Source organism: Mesoplodon bidens (assembly GCF_964165515.1).
Source record: "Mesoplodon bidens genome assembly, chromosome: 7".
Taxonomy (NCBI): Eukaryota; Metazoa; Chordata; class Mammalia; order Artiodactyla; family Ziphiidae; genus Mesoplodon; species Mesoplodon bidens.
In genome coordinates this window covers 55104109-55130556 of record NC_138164.1, presented here as the reverse complement: position 1 = coordinate 55130556, position 26448 = coordinate 55104109, and the positions used below count along the sequence as shown (strand labels likewise).

The window sequence follows — 26448 nt, the reverse complement described above, 5'->3', positions numbered from 1 at the left end:
AAATCAAACAAACAAGGGAAAAGGAACCTGAGGAAAGCAAAGATAATACAGGGAACAACAGAGAAGTTAGAAAATCTTATCATTAATTTCCTCAGGGAGGTAAGAAAAGCATCCATGAAATAAGAACAGGTTCCTACAACAAAAGACTAAAGTAAAATTCTTAAAAAATTAAACTACAAAAGCTGAAATTTAAAAAGAACCCTACAGAAGGATTAGAAGAAAAAAATGAAAGATCTCCTAGAAAGTAGAACAAAAATATCAAGAAGAGAAAAAAGAAGAAATTTGAGGAGCAATCCAGGAATTACAACAGCCAGCTAATAGGAGTCCCAGAGAGAAAGAGAAAAGTGAAGAAAGTTATCAAAAGAAAAATATAAGAAGATTTCTCGGAACCAGGGGATGCGAATGTCCCCCTTAAAAAGGCCTACTCAGTGCTCAGAATAACAAGTGGGACAAATCCCACAGTGCGGACATCGTTGTGAAATTTCAGATCACCAGGGACAAAAAGGAGACCCTGAGAACATCCAGAGAGAAGCTCTCGTAGGTTCCATACAAATAATCAAGAATAAAAGTGGGGGCTTCCCTGGTGGCGCAGTGGTTGAGAGTCCACCTGCCGATTCAGGGGACACGGGTTTGTGCCCCAGTCCGGGAAGATCCCACATGCCACGGAGCGGCTGGGCCCGTGACCCATGGCCGCTGGGCCTGCGCGTCCAGAGCCTGTGCTCCGCAACGGGAGAGGCCACAACAGTGAGAGGCCCGCGTACCGCAAAAAAAAAAAAAAAAAAAAAAGAATAAAAGTGACTTAGACTTCTTGAAAGAACACTGAATGCTCAAAACAACAGAGCGCTATTTAAAACTCTGATGGAATATTTTTCCCAACTTTGAATTCTATCCTGAGCCAAATTCTCAAGAAAGGGTGAAGGTAGACTATAAAGGCATTTTCAGGTATGCAAAGTTTTTAAAAAATCTATATCTACCCATGTAAACTAACAAAAAAGAAGACATGGGATCCACCAAAACAGGAGCACGAGGAAGGGAATTCCCAGGCTGTGGCTCAGGGAAAGGCCAGGATGACAGAGGTGCAACTGGCCCAGGATTCAGGCCCTGCTAGAGCAGGGTGGAAGCCTCAGAAGAGACTTTTTAAGAAGAAAATAGAATTGATAAGTTACCTGCTGTATTTGAACACATTGTAAAGGTTTTAGAGCTCTGCCAGAAATTTGCAAAAAAATTGGTAAGAGGTACTAAGAAAACTAAGCAAACAAAGAAAACATAATCATAGCACATTACATGACTCAGGGGTGAATCATATTTAGATATTCATAATATGTAAATTGTGATAAAACTATATTAAGGGTATGGGGGAAGGGGACAGAAGGGAGATATAACTTAGTATTCTGTGGTAGGAAGTCAAAAGCTAATATCTAGAACTGACATATCAAGGGAATTCCCCGGCGGTCCAGTGATTAAGACTCCGCACTCTCATTGCCAAGGGCGCAGGTTCAATCTCTGGTCAGGAAACTAAGATCCAACAAGCCGTGCAGTGCGGCCAGCAAAAACAAAAACAAAACAAAACAAATAAAACCTGATACATCAAGAAATAACTGTAGGATTTCCCTGGTGGTGTAGTGGTTAAGAATCTGCCTGCCAATGCAGGGGACACAGGTTCGAGCCCTGGTCTGGGAACATCCCACATGCCACGGAGCAACTAAGCCCGTGCGCCACAACTACTGAGCCTGCACTCTAGAGCCTGTGAGCCACAACTACTGAGCCCATGTGCCACAAATACAGAAGCCCGTGTGCCTAGAGCCTGTGCTCTGCAACAAGAGAAGCCACCGCAACGAGAAGCCTGCACAGAGCAACGAAGAGTAGCCCCCGCTGGCTGCAACTAGAGAAAAGCTCGCACACAGCAACGAAGACCCAACGCAGCCAAAATTAATAAATAAATTTATTAAAAAAGAAATAACTGTATACACTTCCCTTTTCAGAAACATGTGGGAGGGGGAGTCAGGAGAAGAAGAAACAACTAGGAGAATTGAAAATTATGGCCCCTGGCAAATGGCTAGTTAGGAGATAGGGAAATGATGTATTGCATTACAAGCTTAACAGTGCTAATTAAGTTTTAAAGGTTTTTATATTATTCATATGTACTGTTTTAAGGCAATTAAAAATAATAATTTTAATAGGGCAGAAAAGAGCTCAGAAATGTCACGTGCCTGGTAACCAATGGCTGCTTAATATCTTACCTATTAAATCCAGAAGCTATTGAAAGATCAGTTTTCTTGAGGCCAGGTCGAGCTTTCTCCAGAATAATAACGTCAAATGATCTGATGCCCACCCTCACAGCCACCGCTGAACGTCTGCAGTTACCTCCAGCTCCAGCAGACCGGCTGCCAGACCTTCCTGTGTCCCCCAGCCAAGTGCCACTCTTCTCCATTCATCTCTTCTGCCATTAACATGGGCTGAGTCCGAAACAGAAGACTCAGTGGACAAAAACCCAGCCAAGTTGCCATATGCTAAATAGGGGCTGCCCAAAATGCCTCTCTCATCACAATTACTCAGAGGTGGGGTGGTCTGACATGCACTGACCACCCACTAAGTCCCAGACAGCGGATGACTCTGGGCACTTTTGCATATTATTGTCTTAACCGAGCTTCCTGATAACCCTAAGAGGTCAACTGTATTACACTGATTTTAGAGGAAGACCAGGACACAGCGGCTCGGGACAGTTTGCCCAAGTCTCAGCGCAAGTCTCAGCAGCATTATGACGCTAACCCAGTTATTCTGATGGCTGGGCCGGCGCTCTTCCCACAATACCAGGGGTCCTGGATGGTGACTAAGCAATAGCAGTGAGTGGAGAGCAGACACACCCTGGCTGGACAGGAGCTGCTGACTAATTCAGCTGGTCTGAGGACACATGGGCCCCAGGTTCAGGCCTGATGCGGTAAGTTGGGGAGGGAAAGGGACAACGTCAGTGGTGGGGGAGGGTGGGTGAGGTGCCTACCCATGAGCAGCCGCCGTTTTACCCGTTTATCCCCATCCGCCACGGATGTGGCATTATTCTCCATCACCTCCAGGGCAGCGTCCTCTCGCTCTGCAAGAGATGCAAACAGCACAGTTCTCAGACTGAATGAGTCAGATTGTTCATCCCCTGCACAACCACTTCTGTGGAAATCCCAGACATGAGAACAATGTGAGAAATGTGACTCTGTTCATTCAATAAAAATATGTTGTAATGAGGCTCTGTGTTAAATGGCCTCAGAGCCTTAATAGACATTAAATATGGAAAAGATTTTTTTATTCTACTGTACTAACCAGAGACCTTGGGGAACGCAAGCTTCAGATTCACTCCAGAACCCTCAGTCCAGGACAAAAAGAATCTTGGATTGGGGAACACCTGAAATGGAGCTAGCAAAGGACACGCCATGAAGAGCAGGGCAGGCAGGCATCCCACCAGAAATATGCAACCATGGCTCCTGCTGATGGCAAAGGCCACCTGTCATCATGAACAGCTAGCTTTAACTTTGCGTTGCCCTGGCCTTTTGGGATGTGCTGTTCCAATCTCCAGAATACCAGCTTCAGGAGCAGCCTAGTCCAGGAGAGGAAAAAGGGCTTTCCAGGGCTTCTCTGGTGGCGCAGTGATTGAGAGTCCGCCTGCCGATGCAGGGGATACGGGTTCGTGCCCCGGTCTGGGAAGATCCCACATGCCGCGGAGCGGCTAGGCCCGTGAGCCATGGCCGCTGAGCCTGCGCGTCCGGAGCCTGTGCTCCGCAATGGGAGAGGCCACAACAGTGAGAGGCCCGCATACTGCAAAAAAATAAAATAAAATAAAATAAAATAAAAGGGCTTTCCAAGGTCTCACAGGGAGAAAGGGGCCCCCAGTCCGGGCCTGGACTACTTCCACTGCCACATGTGAGGCAGCATGGGACATGCTTGAGGGCATGTGCACTGGAAACACCCTGCCTCTAGTACTAAACAATATTAATCGTTAGGGTTGGGGCTGGGTTGGGGTGAGCAGGCTGGGGAAGACCCTAACCCAGTGTTGGGGTCACCATTCACCAAGGCAGCTCCTTCCATCCGTGTGCATCTTGTACTGGGGATGGCAGCTACACTCTGGGCCTGCAGCAGTGTCCTCACAGGAGTGATGGCATCCGCCGTTTCCATGGTTACAGGTCACTGAGAGGAAAATGAATCAAACCATAAAGCACGGAGATTTCCACAACTGGGGCTGTATTTGCTCCCGAAGAACTCTGATTTTCATTCAGGAAGTATTCAAGCACCTAGCATGTGCTAGGAATTGTGCATAAAAGAGAGAACCTTGACTCAGACCACGTCCCTGTCTATATCAGCAGGTAGTCACGATACGACTTGTAGAAATGCTGAATGACAGATTTAGAGCAACGTTATACAGAAAGATGGACATGGGAAGGTCAGGGGAGATTTTTCACTATTTAAAGGAAATTATACCAAAAGATTCCAAACTACTGCTTTGCTCTATCACAAGAAGTACTAGGGCATTTGGAAATGCTGTTACACTTTATGTCTGGAACAGACAATATTTAATTTGTATGTATATGTTAGGATTTCTCTCATCAGATTCCATGTGGATTAGTTAAAAGGGAGGGTAATCAGAGGAAATGATGACTCTTTGCACACAGTTAATGCAACATTAACCAATAATTACAAAGATTATGTATGAACACATTGATGACAAGCCAAGGGGGGAAAAAGCCAACTACAAAACTATCTATTCGTCAAACTCAACAGTGGTTACCTCTGGCAAAGGAAAGGGCAAAGGAAAAGGGGGAAACGTTACATGTTTCTTTGGACTGTTTAAACTCTCACACAACCATTTTTAATTTTCTAATTTAAAAGAACTAAAAACATATTTGCGCTGTGAAAAAAAACTGTTCTGTTACTATAGCTGTGTAAAAACTGTGTACGCATATCAACAACAAAATAGGAGTATGAAAAAAACAAAACAACTGATTGTGTGGTGGAATTCTGTATTTTTTCTTTATTATATCCTCAAGTTTTATAATATCTGAATATAATCTTATAATATTATTTGAGCAGTGATACCTTAAAAACGTTTTAAATTTTTTAAAGTAAGTTTTCAGGTATTCTACTGGCTCCCAAAAAGCTGTAAAATGCTGAGTGTCACTCCACAGGTGACTCTCCTGTAGAGACCTGGGTCCTCCTTTTGAAGACAGCTGGAGCCAGCCCCACTTTTAGGGGCCCTGTGAGGCTGTCAGAACCTGTTGTTGGTGATGGTAGCATCAGCCCTGGTTTGTCAGGCTTTGAGGTTGCACTCTGGTTTGCGGTGGAGACAACAGAGAGGAGTCTCTCACTGACGAAACTGCCTCTCCTTCTCTTAACCACTGAGGTCTACTCACTGTAAACCATCCCCAGCAAACTGCAGGCGTCTTCTAGAGTGTCCATGACTTTGGGAAGAGTTCCTACAGGGAAACTCTCAGTGTTTCCTCTGGCGTAAATAGTGGTTTAGAAGCACCTTTAATGACCGGTTGTTTCCTATTATCCATTGGAGCTATTATTGTGTTTCTTCATCATGTGGCAGCTGCGTCTGGACTGTGTACACCATTCATTGACTCATCCATTAAACAAATGTGGATTGAGCACACCCAGGGGAAGACTGGGAGGCAAAAATAAGACAAGATCCCTGACTTGGTGGGGCTTGTAGCTGGGGAGACAGACACATAAATTCAACTCCAGATTCAACCCAATCGTGTGGTTGAATCAAACACACGATTCAACCCCAGAGTGCCACGTGCTACCATCAAGGAATAAACAGCGCTATGGGAGCCAAAATACAAACTGGCCGCCTTGTCTGAGGCCATCGGGGAAGGCTTCTGAGGTTATGTAGCATGGCGACTAGGAGCACAAGCCTTACAGTTAGGCAGGCCTACGTGTGAATCCTACATTTGCCACTTACTTCCTGTGTGACCTTGTAGCTTTACCTTCTCCACGATTTTCTCCACTTAGCTCATAAGGTGGTGACTGTAAGAATTAAATGCAATATGGCACCTCTTTAGACAAGGCTTTGCACATAATAAATGCTCCCCCAGTAGCTATTATCTTTATCATGATTAGAAGTTAGGCAGGATATTAAAAATTGAGTGAGAATTCACCAAGCTAGGAAGGAAGGAAGGCTTGGAAAAGCCTTGGAGGCATGAAAGAATGGGGGCTTTCTCCAAAAGCCAGGAGTCTTGTGTCTGGAGAAAGGAGGCTGATGAGGCTTGTATAAGAAGCAGGCACCAGGTACCAAAGAACTGCCAGATGAGGAAATTTGACTCTATTCTATGGGAACAGAGAGACCTGGCCCCCAACATTCACACTCCTTACTCCTGAGTGCTATTTCCTTCCGACTGGTTCTTTTAGAAAACATCATTTCCCTTCCCTACAGGAGATTACCCTCAATATCTCACGTGACTGCCTTCCCTGATGTTTCTGATGCTGGGCTGCACAAGACAACCTCTGGGGTAGGATGGTTCCCAGCACAGCTGTGTGCCAGTCTGTACTTACAGGTGCAGTCTCTCTGGTTCTTGGCCAGCTCAAAACCAGGCCTGCACTCGCAGGCAACGCTGCCCCTCGGGGCCTCCTTGCAGATGTGACTACAGCCGTGATTCTTATTCATGCAGCTCAGACCCTCTGCAAAACAGCAGCACGCAGCCAGTGACCAGGTTGCAACAGAATCCTGACCCCGGGAGTGAGGCAAGGGTCTGGGGGGTGGGCCACAGACCTGCCTGCCTGGGTGTCCATCAGTCCCACGTTTTAAAAGAATACATCACTCAAATCAAGCCACATCATTTAACAAAGATATGAAAACTTTCTTATGTCACCCAAGAGATAGGATGTTTCAATTCCCCAAAAGAGGTAGGAGCTCTCCCAATACACTGAAAAGAAAGTACCCACCAGGAGGGAATTCCCTGGTGGTCCAGTGGGTAGGACTCCGAGCTTTCACTGCTGAGGGCCCGGGTTGAGTCCCTGGTTGGGAAACTAAGATTCCCCCATGGCGTGGCCAAAAAAATTTAAAAAAAAAAAAAAAAAAAAAGAAAGTACCCACCAGGAGCTCTCTGTTGGGTGTGGAATCAGAACCTGTGGACCACAGGAACATGTCCTCAGACTCTTATCTCTGCCATGTTGTTACCCATGCTGATCAAGAATACAAACAGAAAAGGAGAATCTCTCTACAAAAATCTGCAGATAGACTGATGAAGATTCCCAACCTTTTCACATATTCTTGAAGATGACTTTCAGAAAATTTCAACCCTCCACTCTACCCCCACCAAATCCACACTTTGGAGGTGACTGTGACTACCATATTTCAGCATCACCCCATGGACACCTGCCCAGGGACCTCTCTTATGTGACCACCTTCAGTTAGTCCCTGGGCCCTCCCTCAGTGGGCTTGGAGGACAACAGCAGAGAGAACAGAGAGAGACCTCATATATGTGGTTTCCTTTTGCTGCTGTAAAATCCTTCTCAGGTATACTGTAATTTTCATTAGGCCCGATCTTGTGGTAAATGTGGTAGGAAACAGGGTTATTTTCCTGGATGGTTTAACATGCATCTAAATGATGGGGTCATAGCCAAGTAGACACCTGTGTGGTTTGCCACCATCAGGCCTCTTCTCAGTACCAATCCTTTAGGGGGCTCTGCCGCCTCCCAGCACTCTGAAGGAACCGTTATCAAACCCAAGAGTAACCTCAAAACCTCTTCTTGGTTTGTACATCATTAATAAGTACGTATTCATGTGATGCTTCTTTGCATTTGTGCAATGTTAACTCTAAAACATCTTCAAGAGTAGGGATTTTGTTCTCATTGATTCTCCACTAACAAGACATTTTCTAATACTGGAAGTGGCACTGTTTTAACATGAGTACAAAAAGCTTTCATTCAGCTTCGCTAGGATCCAATACTGTTCCGTACTGTGCCCCTAAAACCTTAGCCAATTGGTTCTAATGAAGTCAAAAGTCATTTCTCTCCAGTTCTCACCATGGGGCCGTTGATCTGTGCTTAACTGGAATGATTGTTTTAATACAAACAGATGTCATTCCTATTCCAAAAGACAGAGCAACAGTTAATACATCCCATATTCTCTTAAAACTATCTTGTTTTTTATCTGACAGTTACAAGCTGTTTGAACTCCACCACTCAATCTGCTGGAAGTTGCTGGGATTCATTCACCCGTGCCAAGGGCTGCTGTCAATTAACACAGAAAGAAGCTTGCACGGGGTCAGTGGAAAGCTCTCTCTTTGCTCTGGCCGGTGACTTCTGAAGGCGTTATTTGCTCCCAGTAATAAGATGGCACAGAAGGTAAGAGCTGCCTCCAGAAGCAGTGTCCTGTCCTCCTAGGAAGGCCCAGCAAGCATTACCTTTGTAAGATCAGCAGAACATTTGAAATAATAGGGCCCAGGAGCACCCAAGGGTAAACGTAACAGTGCCCAAGAAAAAGCAGCAGTAACACCTGCGAGGTACACTCCTAAACAGGTCAGCTGCTTCTTCCTCTTCTTCTTTTTCATTCTGTTTACAAGTCTGTTCAGACATTTGCAAAGTGACCTTTACTGCCTCAGAGCAATCCATTTACACAAGAGATACTTTGTAAGAACTGACTGTGTGCCAGATACCATGGGGATACAAAGAAGTTGCCCCCTGATGTCATATCATATCAAGCAAGACCTAAAGTTACCAGGAGACATCGGAGGTTTAAATGGCTCTGGAAATGCTAAGGGCTTTTTAAGAGTTGACCCCGAAGCTTTTCACAGTCCCCTGGCTCAAAACAAGGTCACTGCTAGGGGTGGCAGATGGATCTGGTTCTGGCTATGGTTCTGGCTCCCCCAGAAACTGCCCTGGCAGGCCTGTTTCGGGTCGTTAGTTCACCAGGAAGGAAACAGCTCAGAAATGTGAGAAATATCCCATTCTGGTGGTCCGCAGGCTCAGGGTCTCACTGAAGAATATTTCTGGAAACCAAATAAAAGTATGCCTTGTAAATAGGGAAAGAAAAGGGGGAAACAGCCTCTGCTGAGAGCACAGCCTCTTCCTCACTAACCTGACACCTTCCTTACTACTCCAAAAAGGCAGCAGTGCAAACATCTAAAAATACTCTCGGAGCGGACAAAACAAAAGAGGAATGCTCATTTTGAGAGCCTGAGCTCCCATGAATAGGCACAAAGGCAGGCTGGGGTGGTGTGTCTCCCTCTAGCCTACCCCCATTACATGGGTGAAAACACACAGTCTCTTTATCAGAGCTTTGGGGTCTCTAAGGATGAAAAAAACACAATAGCTTGAGTTTCTCTCAGAATCAGCTATTAAGATCCCCTATATTAAAGAACATTTAGTAAATAATTATTAAAAACAACAACAGCTACACTAGAAAATACTAGCTTGCGGTGTTTACCTTCTTTCAACCATCTTCAGAGTATCAGCTATGGGTTTTAACGTCTATTTTAATACAGTTTCTAAGGGTTTAATGTGCACATCAAGGAGGAAACCCTACAGTAACACTGTTTACAGATGGCTCTATTTGAAGAGTTAAAACCCTAGGATGGAAGGGGGCAGCTGCAGACCTCTCCAATCTGCTGGCTCACGCTGCCATGAATTTGCCCAGCAATCAGGTTGAAACACAACAGAAAATCACAGAGAGTGCTTCCAGACCACAACTCAAATTCTTGTATTTTGGTTTTTAGCTCCAGACAAATATGCTCATTTTAAATACTCTTCAGGGGTTCTAAGAATGTCTGAATCGTAGAAAATTTAGAAAACACAAATTGCGGAAAGGAACTGCTCTTGTATTTACTCCTGGTATGAGGAGCCCGTGTCTGTAATCAGTCTGGGGGGCTTGGAGCCTTGTCCAGTCTGGGACAGGAGAAAGGGGCTGAGCCACTGCTCTGGAAGAGTGAGAGTAAGAGGTGATCTTAATCACCGAGAGTGGCTTCGTGAGTGGTGGGACCCGTACTGGGGGTGTTCAAGCCCTGGCTTGACCTACAGGGCGCCACCCCCCTCCCCACTGCCTGAAGAGAAAGCCAGAGTGACTTTCCAGGAAGCAGCTTCGAGCAACCAAAAGGGAGAGGCCCTGAGATCCAGATCATTCGTGCTGCTGGCATCTTAGTTCAGCCTCTGACCAGAGGCAGAGCTCACCCAAGAGTCCAGAGAACCCCGGCAGGAAAGTGAAAATGAAACCTAACTGCTACTTAATCAAGGGCCACATATCTGCATGAGATAAGAGATCCACCTGATTAGGGTCGGAGTCTATGACCACCCAGCTTCCACACTGACAATGAGCAGGCTTGGGGAATAAGAGCATCCGACTCCCCATTTCCCTGACTCTTCTTTTTAGTACCCAAACAGGCCTTCTGGTTAGGGATAAGAAAGGGCCCATGATTCTTGGAAAATGAGGCAAAAATCATCTTCCACAAAGAAACCCTTGAAAAATCATTAAAACCACCATGATTAAAACAATAAATCTAAAAACCTACAAATAGAAGAAGAACTGAAAATCACCACATTCTTAAGTTATGAGGATGAATACGCAGCACATGCCAAAAGGAATTAATAGTCTAGGATTTTGGGCACTTCCCTTAAAAACAGGCACAGGCAACCTTGGGAGACATACAGCCATCAAAATGTGGTTCTTTGGGGACTTCCCTGGTGGCACAGTGGTTAAGAATCCACCTGCCAATGCAGGGGACACGGGTTCAAGCCCTGGTCTGGGAAGATCCTACATGCCGCGAAGCAACTAAGCCCGTGCGCAACAGCTACTGAGCCTGCACTCTAGAGCCCGCGAGCCACAACTACTGAGCCCGTGAGCCACAACTGCTGAGCCCGCGAGCCACAACTACTGAAGCCTGTGCGCCTAGAGCCCGTGCTCTGCAACAAGAGAAGCCACCACAATGAGAAGCCCGCGCACCGCAACGAAGAGTAGCCCCTGCTCACCACAACTAGAGAAAGCCTGCACGCAGCAACAAAGACCCAACACAGCCGAAAATAAATAAATAGAATTTTTTTTTAAATGTGGTTCTTTGGCTTAAGAAAGAGCAGAGAATTAAAAGCACATCACTGAGTTCAAAGTGGCTGATGGGCCACAGGTACTTAATTCCTCTCCCTCCTGAGAATCCACTGAACTAATAGAAGAATAAAATAGGTATAAACTCAAAGCAGAGAGAACGAGCCATCAGAGGAGAAGAATTTTCTGCACATTTATGGAGGAATGGTAAATGACAACATGGGTGAAGAAAACCATAGTATAGAGACACCCAGTCTGGGGAGGGGGTCCACCTGCCCCCTGGAGTCCCAGAAGCTCAGAGTTCAAAAACGCAAAACACAGGGAATGCCAGGTCTTGCTGAAAACAGGGCAGTTCACTGAGTCTCCAAAGGAAAGCTCCAGCCCCTCCGTCCCCCAAAAATGTGCTGTGGTTTCCAGCACCTTTCTGAAAAACTGGGCAGATCATCCATTGCATTTCTCCTGAGACGTCTAGTCATGTTTGAAATGTACTCCATTTAGAGATTAGAATCAGAGAATGTGAGAGTTTGAAGAGACCTCAGAGCTCACCCAGTCCAACACACTTTTTTAGCAGGGTGAGAAAGGTGCAGCTAAAATAACCTTCCCACTTGTCCTCAGGCCTCCAGGCTTTCTAAACCCCGTGCTTCCCCTCTAGAGCCTTTGAGGATGGGGGTGGGGGATTCTCAGATGTGACCCTGCCCCCTGCCCCCAGCCGAGCAGAGCTACCTTCTGAGCGGTGAATGCACGTGTGCTGATTGTCACTCAGGAAAAACCCCTCCTTGCAGCGGCACTCGTAGCTTCCCATGACGTTGACACAGGTGTGCTGGCAGCCGCCATTGTTCTCCAGGCACTCGTCCACATCTGGAGGGGGAGAAGGCTTAGCCTTTGCTTTTGTGACTGCTTCACACACCGCCCCACCCACCACCACCCTGCCCCGGCAGCCCAGGGGCTCCTGCTAAGCAGAGACGAGGTCTCTCGTCAGGTCCTTGCATCACAGAAGCTCTCAGAACTGAAGCCAGTGGGGCAGCAGGTAATTAATCCAGCCCTCATGGGTCTAGAGCTCCCTTAAATAGGCCCTCCACCTGGACACCTGGATAATCAGTTCAGTAAGTATTTATTGAACACCTTCTCTTTCCTAAGCACCATGCTAGAGAAGACAATAAAACACAGATGAGTAAGATCGAATTCCTTTGCTCTGGAGCATCTCCTTCAGCAGAGGGAAAAAGACAACTGTACAAGTAATCGTGAGATAAGGTAAATGGTGGTACAAAGGAAAGAAGTCACCTCTGGCTGTGGATATCGGGATGGGTTTTATGGAAAAGCTGATGAAGGTATGAGCTCTGCAGTGTTTCTTCCATTTTAAATCAGGAGAAGGGATTCTAGGCAAAAGAAAGGGTGTGAGCATAGTACGAAGGCTGGGAGGCACAGAGTATGTTTAGATAACAGAGTGTTATTCAATTTGGCTGAAGCACGGTACATGCAGGGAAGTTACAGGAGACAGAGCTGGGAAGACAGACTGTGTCACACTGCAGAGGACCTTGAATAGCAAAGAAGTTCCTGCTTCATTTGAGAGGCAACTGGGAACCCTTGGAGCAGGGTGACATGGTCAGCCCCTCGTGTTGGGAAGGATAAGGCAGCAGCTGAGGGAAGGACACGGGGAAGGGGAAGAACTGAAAGCCTGGAAGTCCAGCTTCACACGTTTGCCTGAAATAGCCACGGCTGGCGCTAGGAGGGGACCGGACCTGGGGCCTAGCAGTGGGGATGCCTAGGATGGAAGAAATAGAAGGGGACTGTGGACAAGGTGCCATGTGGACATGGGGTGAGGTGGCTGAGAAACATGGGGAAGACCAGTGCTGGGTACAGAATTGGGTGTGGAGATGTGGTTGGTCCCCAGCAGGGCAGGGAGGTGGAAAGTGTGAGATGCTGACATTCAGGGCTAGCTCCAACAGGCTGTGGGAAGCCTGAGCCTGGTGTAAAGACAGCCTTGAAAACCACTTACTTGTGGTGTCCCAATAAAGTGGTGGATGCAGATGAGAAAGTCAAAGGCAGGAGTGTAGGAAGGGAGAGAAGGGGAGAGAAAGGAGATGGCCAGAGGTAGGATGTGGAGAACACTAGGGGTAGCAGGAGACAGCAGGAGCCCCAGAAAAGGAGCCATCGGCAGGGAGGGAGGGAGCCTCGCCCCAGTGCTATGCCCCCAGGGCAAGGTTAGGGGGCCTTCCTTCCACTGCGTCACATACTACCTTGTGCGCGGCTCCATCAATACACTTACCACCATGCATTTTCAAAATCTCTTTTTTTTAATTTGTACCTTTTGACTCCTCAAAATCTTTTACTTATGCATCTCCACTAGATTGCAAACTCCTTGAGGACAGATTTTTTTTTTAATTTAGCATAGCCCTGGAACCTGCAGGCACATATTAACTCTTCAATGCATGAACAAACAAGCAGGAGAGCACAGCATCACCAGAGTTAAAGAAGAGTAAAATTCTAGAAAAATCTCAGACATGACAGAAGCTCAAGGAGAAGGCTAATGTAAAAGCAATTTATTTTCTCTAGCCCTGGCTTCCCATGTGCCTGTCACTAGCTCCTGGGGGCATCCGTATCAAGAACATTCACATTTAAATATCTGTTATCTGGTTTCAAGCTTCAGATTTTACAGTCATCCGTCCTCCCACACTACCCAGCAGATGTCTTTCTAAACTGATGGGACTTAAGCCATCCCCTGAAGCCTAACAGACTTGCCCTTCTCTGTGCCAAAGGGTGAAGGGAGCACATTCCAGAGGGTGAGATGTGCTGGAACACACCTGGCCCTGCTGTTCCACAGCGAGGCCTGGGGTGAGCAGGAGAGATGTTTCCCTGAACACCAAATCCTGGCCTGGTTCTAAGTAAAGGTGTGCTCCCCTCTGAGCTGCACCGCCCCACCCCGTGTTTAACCCACTATTCCTTTTCTCCAAAGCAATTAGAAATGTATCAAGTTGGGTGATGCACTCTGATTGAATTAATACAAAAGTTCACATGCACAAATGTGTATCACTAGGCTGGTGAGTTTCTGCAGAATGTAAAACAGTGTTTTACAACCCTGTTTGCATGTTAGAACCCTGATGTCTGGACCCCACCTCCTAAGACACTGATCTAACTAGCCTTGGATGAGACCTGGGCAGTGGTGTCATTTTAAACTTCTCAAGTGATGCCAATGTGCTACAGGACCTAGTAGCTATGTTGTGCTCCCAGACATTCAATAAATAGAAGCTGAATTCAGGTGGGCTGAGCTGTGTGGAAGAGCTTCATTTTGTTTTTCAGGTTCACAGGCACCCAGGATCTCCGAGCACTCTGGGTCTAGTGCCAGAGCTAAGTGGTGTCTGTACTCTGCATATCCTGGCTAATATATCAGCGGCTAACTGAGCTCCTCTCTTGTCACAAAATGCTTCTGCTCTTTCAAGTCCAAATGGCAGCGAAGTCTCTATGTGTGCTGGTCCTGCTCTTCTCAATGTACCACTGTATTTTCTCATGCCTTCCTTTTCATAGAATCCTTAGCCCCTTCAGATATACTCAGTGGATATACTCAGGGTTTTTCTCCAAGGCAGACCCTTGCTACCAAACCCACAAAGACCCCAAAGAGGGGAAATGGAGATACTCTGCTGAAATACCTGTGTTAGCAGTCAGGCCAGGAAGGACTTGGGGCCTCAGGCCTTTACTCCAAACCACCCCCACCCAAGCTGGCCCAGGTCCTTAACTCTTGGAAGTGTGCACTTTTTGTTCTTAGGAAGCTCATACTTCCTCCAAGCTGTGGGTTTGGGCACAACTGTGATGACTGGGTCTTCCATCAAATACAAATCCTCAAAATGCCATTGGCTAATCAAAGGGAAATGAGTGATTTCCCCTAGAAAATGGTTTTTAAAAAAAACCCACACTGTATGCTTCTCAACAAATTACACAATAAAAGTGATTTCTTTCTTTTTTTTAAAGTTTTTAATTAATCTCAATTTATTGCTGCTCTCAGGATTGTCTCTCTAATGTGTCTTTTTGTGGTGCTAATGGCCTAGAAGGTCTGCAGAAGGGTTAGTGACTCCCCAGCCCTCAATCAATTCTTCCTGATAGCTGCAGACTTAGAAGGCCAAGCGGTCTGACCAGTGCTTGACCTCTCACACAGGGCTCAGACAGGAAGGGACAGAGTCTACATCAGGAGGGGGCTCCAGGTGACATGATAAAGGTCATATCAGGGCTTAGTCCCAAATACTCTCCTTCCCCAACACGAAAAATACAAGTTCTGCCTGTACTCATTTAGTGACTTTTATGCTGATCTCAAAGCATTTGATCAAGTGGCCATTCCCACTGCACAGCAAGGAAGCATCTGAATAGCTGTCCCCACAGAGCCAGGGCCTGGCTCAAGCTGCGCCTTGGTTAGCCAAGTGGATATAAGTGGGTCAGCCACATGAAGGATCATCAGTGTCAAAGGAATCTGACGCCATCTGGGTCCCACGTCCTCCTGTACCACTGCTAACACCAGTCTTAAAGTGCAAACAGACCACAAACACTTGCCTTCCAGGTGTGCTGCATCTTCTAAGACCATCCAACATTCAATCCTATCCAACTGCTTGCTATTTTTAAATTCTGTTTTATTCCTGGCATAAGGAACCAATGTAAACAATACTCTTTGCAGTCCCTAACTCAGAGACTGAAACTCCAACAGATGTTTCTGGTTTGTGGAATACTAGGAGGATGTTAATGGAAGGTTTCTATTTGAATTTCTCTCTCTTTTAAGAAAAAAGAGGAGGGTCTACCTGGCTGAGATCCAAGCACACATGTGGAATCTTCAGGACAAGTAGTTTTACATGATTCTGGAAGAGAGACACTTACCATTGAAGAAATGGTTATAAGTCAAGACCCTTTTAACACAAGACCAAAGATCTTAAAGGTAACAAGTCAATGGCAGAAAATCAATAAGTAGTAATGTCAATGTCCATCCACCTCCTTGGACTAATGGAGGATTTATATTATGAATGATCACATAAAAACTAAAATACTTAACCTGGTTTTCTATCAGGGAATGTGATTTCTAGGCAGCCAGAAAACAAAGGTCTTTGCTTCCATTTTTCTTTTAATGAGTATGTTTTTGTCAAAGAAAAGAAAGGGGTGGAGGTGCCGGAGGGTAGGTAAAGGAGAATTACCATTTCCAACCATTTTCCTTACCAAGACAATTATGACCGTCATGAGCCAACATGAAGCCATCAAAACAAGTGCAGCGATAATTGCCGGGAATGTTCAAACAGTCATGGACACAGCCTCCATTGAGTTCATTTTCACATTCATCAATATCTGAGGAGTAAAACAGAAGTAAACCACACAAGCACTATTTCTTTAGTGTGGAGAAATATGCATTTGCCTTTTATTTTTTTATTTTTATTTTTTTTGGCTGTACGCGGGCCTCTCACTGTTGTGGCCTCTCCCGTTGCGAAGAGCAGGCTCCGGACGCACAGGCTCAGCGGCCATGGCTCACGGGCCCGGCTACTCCGCGACATGTGGGATCTTCCCGGACCGGGGCACCAACCCATGTCCCCTGCATCGGCAGGCGGACTCTCAACCACTGCGCCACCAGGGGAGCCCTGCATTTACCTTTTAATCAGCCATCCCACATCTAGCAATCTCCAACAACAGAAAAATAAATATGCATAAGGTTATTCGCTGCAGCATTTGTAATTACAAAATATTGGAAATGAACTAAATGCCCATGAACAGCAAGCAGTTGAAGAATTAAGGTACATTTACTTGGTGGAATACTATGCAACTGTTAAAAAGAAACAATGAGATAGATCTCTATGAACTGATTTGGAGTGATTTCTAGAATATACTAATAAGTAAAAAAAAAACCAAAATGCAAAAGAGTATCTGTAGTATGTTATCTTCATGTAAAAAATAAGGAGGTACACACACACACACACACACACATACACACACACAAAATTCCAGCATGCTTTTTTTGCAAAACTTGACAAACTTATCTTACAATTTATATGGAAATGCAAAAGACTCAGAAGAGGGAAAACAATTTTGAAAAAAGGAGAACAGATTTGGAGGATTTTCACTTACTATAAAGCTACAGTTATCAAGACAGTGTGTGGTACAGGCATAGAGGCAGACAAATAGATCACTGGAACAGATCAGAGTCCAGAAATAAACCCTTATATTTATGGTCACTTGATTTTAGACAAAAGTGCTAAGGCAATTTATTGGCAGAAATGATAGTCTTTTCAACAAATGGTGCTGAGACAGTTGGATATCCATATGCAAAAAAGGTTGATTTAGGCCCTTAACTCAGACCATACACAAAAATAAAAAAATGCATTAGAGACCTAAATGTAAGAGCTAAAACTAGAAAGCTTTTAAGAGAAAATATAAAACTTTCATGAGAAAATCTTTGAGACCTTGGGTTAGGTAAAGATTTTTTAGATACAACACCAGATACAACACCAAACACACAATCCATAAATCTAAAAATTAATAAGTTGGACTTTGTGAAAATTTAAAACTTTTGTACTTCAAAAGACATTAAGAAAATGAAGAGAAGTCACAAATTGGTAGAAAATATCTGCAAATCACATACCTTATAAAGGGCTTATAAAGAACTCTTACAATTCAATAAGAAGACAAAAAACCCAACTTTAGAATGGGCAAGAGATTTGAATCGACATTTTACCAGAGACAGTATGCTAATGGCTAATAAGCACATGAAAAAAATGTACATCATTAATTATTGGAGAAATTCTAATTATAATCACAATGAGATACCATTTCACACTCCCTAGAACAGTTATAATAAAAAAGACAGGGCTTCCCTGGTGGCGCAGTGGTTGAGAGTCCGCCTGCCGATGCAGGGGACATGGGTTCATGCCCCGGCCCGGGAAGATCCCACATGCCGCGGAGCGGCTGGGACTGTGAGCCATGGCTTCTGAGCCTGCGCGTCTGGAGCCTATGCTCTGCAACGGGAGAGGCCACAACAGTGAGAGGCCCGCGTACCGCAAAAAAAAAAAAAAAAAAGGAACACAGAGAGAAACAAATGAACCTAACTGTACTGTAAATGAGTAACACACCACACTGTAGGGGATGGGGAAGAAAAGTACTAGCCTAAGTATGTTTGAAAAATAGTAGCTTGACTGGATGTTATAAAGCCAAATATAAAAATAGTTGTATACAAATACTGTACCCTAATTATTAAATCCATTTTACTCCCAGGATTATAGAGTAGTAATTCTGTAAATACTTTATGTGTATACTGGGATTGAACAAATAGGTGCATATATTGCAGATAATGAGAGCCAGGTTTCTCACTGTTGGAGAAAGAAGTTATGAATAAGCCAAGAAGGAGGTTAGAATAAATCCTGTGATACTGTTTTGGAATCTGAAGTATCAGTGTAACTCACTGTTTTTAATATATATATAGAAATGGATAGATACAAGGAATAAAAATAGATAAGTGTGTATGTGTGGGTTAGTATACATACATATATTTCCTAGCTCTGTCCACTGAGAGGGCCTAGGAGGAATGACATCCCAGTAACAATGAAAACACCAAGCATCCAGATCTTGGTTTCTATACATCGTTTTCCAATAAAAGGAAAACCAGTGCTCCCGGAGAAGTAATTGATTCCAGGGCTGGGGAGGGGAAAATACAGGTTGAGGCTGGAGCATTTTGTGGTACCAGAAAATTAGGAATTTCTCAAAAAAGGATGGAGGCATGTCAACAGGACACAGGAGACCATGTGAAGGAGCTCCCAATGGCTAAAGTTGGAACAACTTGAGCCAAAAATAAATAACTATATAATTAAATAAATACCCATGAGTCCATACTGGCATAAATACATAAACACATAAATCAATGCATAAATAAATGGGGGAGGAGGGACAGATCTTCCTTACAGAAGAATCCCAATTAATAGATGTGTAAGAAACTAGAGAAATACAAAATTACCGAGAGTCACATATCACAGTAATAATTGTTGCAGGCAAGATCCACAGTTGGATGCTAAAATCAGCATAGGCTGAAAGTATCTGCCCCGATATATATATATATAAAATATATATATATAAAGGGGAAAAAATAGTAACTCTGTAGTGGAGAAACCCAGAATACACCATTTTAACCAGATGATCAAGATTAACATCACCTGTAGTGGGAATGTTGCCATCATGTGCCCCAGATGTGATGCACTGAAAAGCACACAATAGCACTTCTGTAGCAGCTTTGCCGAAAGCTTCACTGTTGTATTACTACAAATGCGTAGCCTCAATTTTATTGAGAGGACATAGGACATTCTCTTATTGCGTCAGTTCCTACCATACTACTTCTCATCATGTGAAAACATAAAGCCGACAAAAGAACTGAACAGTACTCATCAATGTGTCACTGCCATGAAAGACCAGGAAAGACTGAGGAACTGTCACAGAATGGAAGAGACTAAGGAGACAACAGTTAAATGTAATGTGGGACTTTGAGTTGGATTCTGGAAGAAAAAAAATAGAAAAACTGATAGGGAAAAACTGGTGACATTTTAGTAAGTCTATAGTTTAGTTAATAATATTGTGCCAGTGTTAATTTCCTGGTTTTGACACTGTACGATGGTTATATAAATTGTTAACATTAGGGTAAGATAAGTGACAGACATATGTGAAGAGTTCTGCACTAGTTTTGCAAATTTTCTGAAATCTAAAATTATTTCAAAATAAAAAGTAAAAAAAAAAAAATACAAAGGTCAAGTCTAGATTCATCCCTATTAAACCTGATTCAGTTCCTTAAACTGAGAAATAAGGACCATATAATTAATATTGACCACTGAAACATCCCCTCCCCAAAGTCTGGGATATAAGCAAAGATCATTTAGCATAAAACATCATTTACCTAAAGCCACTTCTGAATCACATTATTTTAAAAATACTTATTCAGGGCCCATACTTTCATTTTTCCAACATTTTGGCAGAAGAAATTTGTGGAGGATAAAATTCTGTTCATTCTGAGCAAACCCGTTCCCATCCTTGAACTTAAATAGGGGCAAGTGACTTCGGTGATAATCACAACACAAATGATACCACAGATTGGACCCAAGAGGCTTAAAAACTAATAAGCCAGGAAATGCACATAAAAGAGTTACATCTTTGAATATCTATATTTTTGAATCTTTGCAATCCCCATTTTCTTTCCTTTTCCTTCCTGGAAGAAAGTTTCCATTTCTGGATCCCTGTACCAGAAATCCAAACTAAACAGGGTCATCCTTATTCACTAGGTTTATAAACACTACAAGTATTCAAAAGATCAAATCCTTCTTAACAGGGAGAATATATGCTCTCTGTTAATAGTGATTACCTGTGGATAAACAGGAAGGTCTTTACTTTTCTATTTTATACATTTTTGTATTGCTTTGTATTGACTTTCTATAACAATAATCACATATTATTTTAAAACCAATTTAAAGGTATAAAAGCAGTGATGCCAGTCAATCATTAATTATTTTAAACTAAATAGTAGACTTTTCACTCTAAACTGTTAGCAATTCAATTTCATTTGTGATAAGCCAAACCTAACAGCTAAGAATAACCACACTTTTGCCACTTGTCATTCAACACTATTTACTAAACAAGTACTTTATCCAAAAGAAAACTTGGCATGGTTTCTACCCCCAGAGAGCATACAGTGACTGAAGGTCACAGTGAAAAAGTGAACATTTTTTACCCCAAACAGGGTACCAACATGTGTGAATTCCAGTACTGTAAATAGAATATTTGATATGGTGAGGATGTGGTATGGAGGAACTGGCAGAGAGATGTTTCAGAGAGAGTACTCTTTTGGCCTCCCATGATGTAGGGCAGATAGAGAGAGAGATGGCTGTCTGTCTCTGGGAAAATATGAGCCTGAAGAAACAGAAGGGCTTTATGGATGGACCACCAATTCCACTTGCCGCAAACCTGACCAGGAGCACGTCTCCTTTGATAGGAGAGGCAGGAGTTTTGCTCCTCCTGCACAAAGGAGACCATAAATTTATTAGGATTTCTCACTCAACCAAAGAGGGACACCAGGAGGCTGCGTGAACAGCAGAGACGTGGGGTCAGGGACAGAGCTAGAGTGGGAATCTGACTTTTTTTCACCTGCCGGCTAATTGTGTGATCATGCCCACAACCCCTTTCCTGATTCCCCTGAGCCTCAGTGTCCCCATCAGTAACACGAGGGAGAGGATTGGCTCAGAGCTCCCTGAAGAGCCATGCCAGCTCCAACATGCCACAGTTTCCATGCCCCAAGCAGCCTCTTCCTATGAGAGTCCAGTCTGCAGCTAGTTCTCAATGACACTGAGCTAATCCCCCGCGGCCCAGAACACAAAATGGCAAAGTCCAGACTTCAGGCTCCCAGATCTGGAGCTCTAAGGGCTTAAAATATCCCTCCACACATCTTTCCAGGGCCAACTTGCAGCTCCAAATGAGGCAGGCTCCTGGTGCAGCTCTAAAGCTTGGCAGGTCACAACGCCAAACCACCAGAAGTCAAGGACAAGATAGAGTCACCAGAACCTCAGGGGACGGCAGGACTCTGGCACTCAGACTTCAGAGCAAGGGTGCTGCCCCAGGGAGGAACAGGATCAGCACAGGATCAACCCTGTTCTGGCAAGCATGGCTCTCCTGATCAACATGGCTGTTGACTTTCTGCCCCCAAACTGAGCGGGACCAAAAGGTACTAAAGCAGCTCTTTTCCTTTGCAGAAGCTAGACAAAAGGACATTTCAGAGCCAGATAAAACTGTATGATCAGCTCTCGGGAAGACCTGATGTTCCCTGTTTTTTAAGGAGGATCTGACATGTAATTCAGAGAGTAGGTGATGTGACCCGGGGTGGGGGTGGGAGGGCTGTTGAAGCACTTTTACCAACGCAAGTGGCCACGACAAGAGCTGAGGAGGTAGGGAGCTTCCCCTGCTGGCCCACCCACTGCTGGTCCCCAAGTCACTTACCCTCACACTGCCTGCCCTCCCCTTGGTAGCCAGGCCTGCAGGAGCACTTGTAGGAGGTGGGTGTGTTCTGACACAGGGCATTGGTGTGGCAGTCATCTAGCCCCTGGGCACACTCGTCCACGTCTGCAAAAGAGCACAGCAGTTCCTGATATGCTGCCCCAAGCCCTGGTGACCTGGCCTTGGCCCCTCTCTAGCATCATCTCCCACCAGCCCATCCCACTTCATGCCTCACCAGATAAACTGCTTGGGAGCCCCTGGGATGAAGTGGACCATGTCCAGGCCCCTGTTTCCAGGCACAGCCTGTTCCCTCTGACTGGGATACCCTCTCCACTGGCCTTCACGACTCAGCTCAAATCCACCTCCTCTAGGAAGCCTGCCAGGACCCCAGAGTGTAGGTGAGGTGTCCCCCAGAATATGCTCACATATCACATTGTCACTGTTTTCCTGCCTGCCTCCCCATCTAGATGGTGTCTTTATTACAGATTGGACCTGTGTCCCTGAGGCAAAGCACAGTGCCTGGCACATGAGTAGGCGATGGTAAAGGCCTGCTGAAGGAAAGAGCAAGTTGGCAAAAATGCTCTGAAAACTGAGCAGTGTCTGTCGGCTTTCTCAGGGTTTGGGTATCGGGGGAAAGCTCACCCTGGGCTCTGAGAACACCATCCTGAACCCTCCGACCATGCAGAGAGGTAATGGTGCCCCCCTCCACCCCTTCACCGCTGACCACCCTCTCAACCTGGAAACCGGCCTTGGCAGAAGCCTTTCCTTGGCTGATACCCTTCCAGGATGTTAATTAAAAACAAAAGAGTTTTGAAAGTATTCCAAGTCCAGTTAGTGCACAACGGGTATTCCCAGATTCTCAAGCAGCAGCTGTTCCACAGACAGAAAAATCCCTGGAGCCGACCCTGAAGCCCCCAGGAGAGCTTCCCGGCCCCAGAAGAAAGGAGCGCGGCTGCCATAACCTCACTTTGGACTTCGGCCGGACCCCTCAGTTTCCCCATCTCCGCAAGGAGACTCCAAAGCCCTGCTCCCCGCTCAGCCCTCGCGAGTCTGCCCAGCAGGCGCTCCCCAGGGATCGGGGCGGGAACTGTCATCAGCCCCGGGTCCGAGGCCGGGCCGCGCACTCAGGCCCTGGGCCTCTGGCCCGCGCGGTGGCAGCGCCTCTGCCTGGCCTGCGGGTGCGGCCCCAGGGGAAGGGGGGCCACGCGGAGCTCCGCAGCCGAGCCCCGGCCCCGCTCGCCCCGGGCGCCCCGTGAGGGGCACGGGACCCCTTCTCGGCGCCCTCCCTGCCCGCTGTGCCAGGTGCGCCCCCACGGCCGGACACTCACCCTCTGGCGGCCCCGCGGGGCGGCCCCAACCGGGCGGGACGGCCGCCGTCAGCAGCAGCGGTAGCAGCAGCGGCAGCAGCGCCCGGGCCGCCCAGGGGCAGCCAAGGCCCGCGACCCCCATGGAAGGCGCGGCGGCTGCGGGCAGAGACGGCGGAGCGCGGGCGGCGAGCGCGGCGGCGGCTCCGGGAGGTGTGTGCGGGCGCCTTGCCCGCCGCGCTCTGACACCCCCGGCCCGGCCCCGCCCGGCCCCCGAGCCCCGGCCTCATTTTCACACAGTCCTCCCCGGGCCGCCCCTCCCGGCCCCCTCCCTTCCCCCTCCCGGCCGGGGCGGAGGGGGCGCGGCCGCGGTGGCCAGAGGACTGCTGTCAGCCTGGCGGGGGCGGACCCGGCGGGCCGCGAGGCCCCCGCCGCGCAGGCCCCCGCCGCAAACTCGCTGCTCCCGCACCGCCGCGGCGCTCCGGCCCGCGGAGAGCCTCGTGCTCCGCCCGTTCGCGGCGTCCTCCAACCTGACCCGGTCCCTCTTGTGAAGACAAACAGCACTTCTACCCTGAAATACTCGGACACGGGGCACCCAGAAAGTGTCCTGTGTAGCTCAGAGTCCTATAGTCCCCAAACCCCAAAACCACCTATAGGGCTTACCCATCTCTCCACTTAGGAGGGGGAATGTGGATGGAATGAAAGTGATTCCACAGACTTCGGATCCTCAAGAGAACTCAGCGGAGAGGGTGAGCCCAGCTTCTCTGCTCACCTCAGCACACACTGTCTACACCCTTCTCCGTTCTGCCCAACCCAGGCCTTCTCTGATCCCCTGCCCCCAAGTCCTGGGAGGACAGTGGCCCACTTGTCTCCCCATGGGGCACTGCTGAGACTGTACCTCTCTGGCACAGTGCTGGGCCCAGAAGCACAGCACAAAGTGTTCATTTCACTGAAAACCGGTTAAATGTATCTTCAGAGCAGCTTAAAGGTGAAGGAAAAGGGGGCCAGAATGTCAAGGGTGAGCCACCAGGGACAAGACAGCCCAACATGGGCACAGGTGGTATCTACGACCACCCGAACTCATAAACATCAGCTCTGGCCAGCTGCAGATACAAGCAGTGCTTGTCACCTGGCCCTCCAAGCAAGACATCCTTATAAGGGAACACACCTGCACAGGGCCTTCCCACACCACCCTAGGCACAGGTGACTGGAGCCAACCACACGCAGCATCAGCATCGCTCCAGGAACGAAGGTAGTAGCAATTCTCAGATGCAACAAAACACCATACTCAGGGATTTTAATGTTCTTTGTTTGAGCTTCTCTGTATTTATTAAATTTTCTCCTGTGAATATATGCACACATATATGTATGTATGTGTGTGTATATATATTCATTCCTTTGATAATCAGAAAAAAATAAACATCACAAAAAATCCACACCGAGCTCATGCACAAAAACCTGTCTTCCTAGGGTCCAGCACCCTCTCAGAGCTCCCCACTCTGCACCACTCCTCGGCTGCCCCTGCCCGTCCCATCCCCACGGCACCCAGGCTGGGACTGACTCTTTGGGTCTTCATTCCTAGTGTTGCTGTCTAATGGAGAATCTGAGAAAATAACTTTTCTGTGGTTGTTTTTCTTTTGACCTTTTCATCCCCAGCAAAGGCAAGCAGGTTGCATCCCTTTTTCTGTCTTTCACCCCTCCCTTCCTCCCCCTTTTGTTTGGTGTGGAGAGAGACACTCAGCTATTTCTAGTAATAAGAGTTATTTTTACACATTTGTAAATCTTCACTTAGTGAAACGTTCTCTCCGCCTTTGCCTTTGTGTTCTTAATGGTAGCCATAAATTACTGCCTTCTTTTCTCTCCGCTGCATCAGGCTTCATTGCTTTTGAAATGATCAAAGTTATTTTCTTTTAAAATCCAACTGGAAACTGCCCATTGTGTGGCACAGACCTCGTTAGCTCCAGTCAAAGCATATAAATACATAAAGCTGCCCATTAAACTCTACAGGAGCCTCCTCCAGCCCCTTGTGCCTGGTAAGAAATAAGATGCACTGTTCTTCCCGTCAACTGTTTCCCCAAGTTTATATTTCAGTAAGAATACAAATTAATTATGAGACCCAATGCTTTTTTGTCTAAGAGCGTAAGTTTTCCCCGTGTTTCCCAGAAAAGTTTACCACTGGCACAGATCTCCAAAAATGTTCTGAATCCTATTTTGTTTGCCCTAACTTCCATACAACCGTGCTTTCAGCTGGTCGGCTCCCAGATTCCCCGGCAACCTTTCTGACACTTCAGATTAAAGTCAGTATGGTTTACAACCAGGAATTTCCATAGGGGAAAGGCTTCAGGGGAAATGTGTGCTCAAATGTCAATGTTTTCAGTGTTCCAGTGTCAGGAGGAACTTCATGGGCCCTGAGCTAGCTGCCGTCTGCCCTCTATTGTCCCACTCAGGTCCCCACACTGTCCCTGGACTAAGGCTGAAACTCCCTCTCCCCTCCCTCAGGCTGAGAGGCCATGAACCAGACTGGAGGGTAGAGACAGCCCAGCCAGCCCCAGCCACTGGTGTGGGCTGCTGGCACTAAGAAGACTGTGGAAGCAGAAGCTGCGGGTGTTCCTGAACTGCATATGGCTAAGGTAAACTCTGCATTCACTGGACACCTTTCAGTGCCCATCTTTTTTGACTCTTCAGCAGCCTTTGGAAATTCCTTTTAGAAACTCTCCCTCCCTTGGGTTTTCATGGCATCAGGCAAGCTCCTGATTTTCCAGCCTCTCAGGAAATGCCTTCTCGGTCATCTTCTTGGGATCCTCCTCTTTCAACATCCTCTCCCTGATGGTTCACTCATTCCCTTGTTTCCATAATAGAAACCTCCCTTTAGCTTCAGTTCTGTGTATTGTCTCCAATTGTCTACTGGATACCTCCACCTTGATCTCCCACAGGTCCCTCAGATTCAAGATGTTCAAAATGGAGTTCATCTTCTTCCTCAAACCTGCTCCTTCTCAAGCACTTCCTCTCTTAGAGAGAAGGGCACCACCATTCTGCCAACACCAGGTCAGAGACCTGGCAGTCATCCTAGACTCCATTTTCTCTCTTCCCACCACAGCCAAACCCTCATGTCAACTCGACCTTCTTACCATCTCTCAAAACCATCCTCTTCCT

At 46.4% G+C, this 26448-nt stretch overlaps 1 protein-coding gene across 1 annotated transcript in view; it reads right to left on the bottom strand.

Moving 5' to 3' along the window:
- The window catches only part of SCUBE2 (signal peptide, CUB domain and EGF like domain containing 2), a 67291-nt gene extending 43836 nt beyond the window's left edge, over window positions 1-23455 (bottom strand). Inside the window, exons 1-7 of the mRNA XM_081241454.1 lie at window positions 23320-23455; window positions 21995-22117; window positions 16205-16330; window positions 11741-11875; window positions 6538-6663; window positions 4054-4170; window positions 2999-3088 (exon numbers count right to left, since the gene is read on the bottom strand). Coding sequence (XP_081097580.1) covers window positions 2999-3088; window positions 4054-4170; window positions 6538-6663; window positions 11741-11875; window positions 16205-16330; window positions 21995-22117; window positions 23320-23440 — 838 coding nt within the window. The 5' untranslated portion in view covers window positions 23441-23455. The remainder of the gene's footprint in view (window positions 1-2998; window positions 3089-4053; window positions 4171-6537; window positions 6664-11740; window positions 11876-16204; window positions 16331-21994; window positions 22118-23319) is intronic.
- Window positions 23456-26448: the final 2993 nt, after the last annotated feature.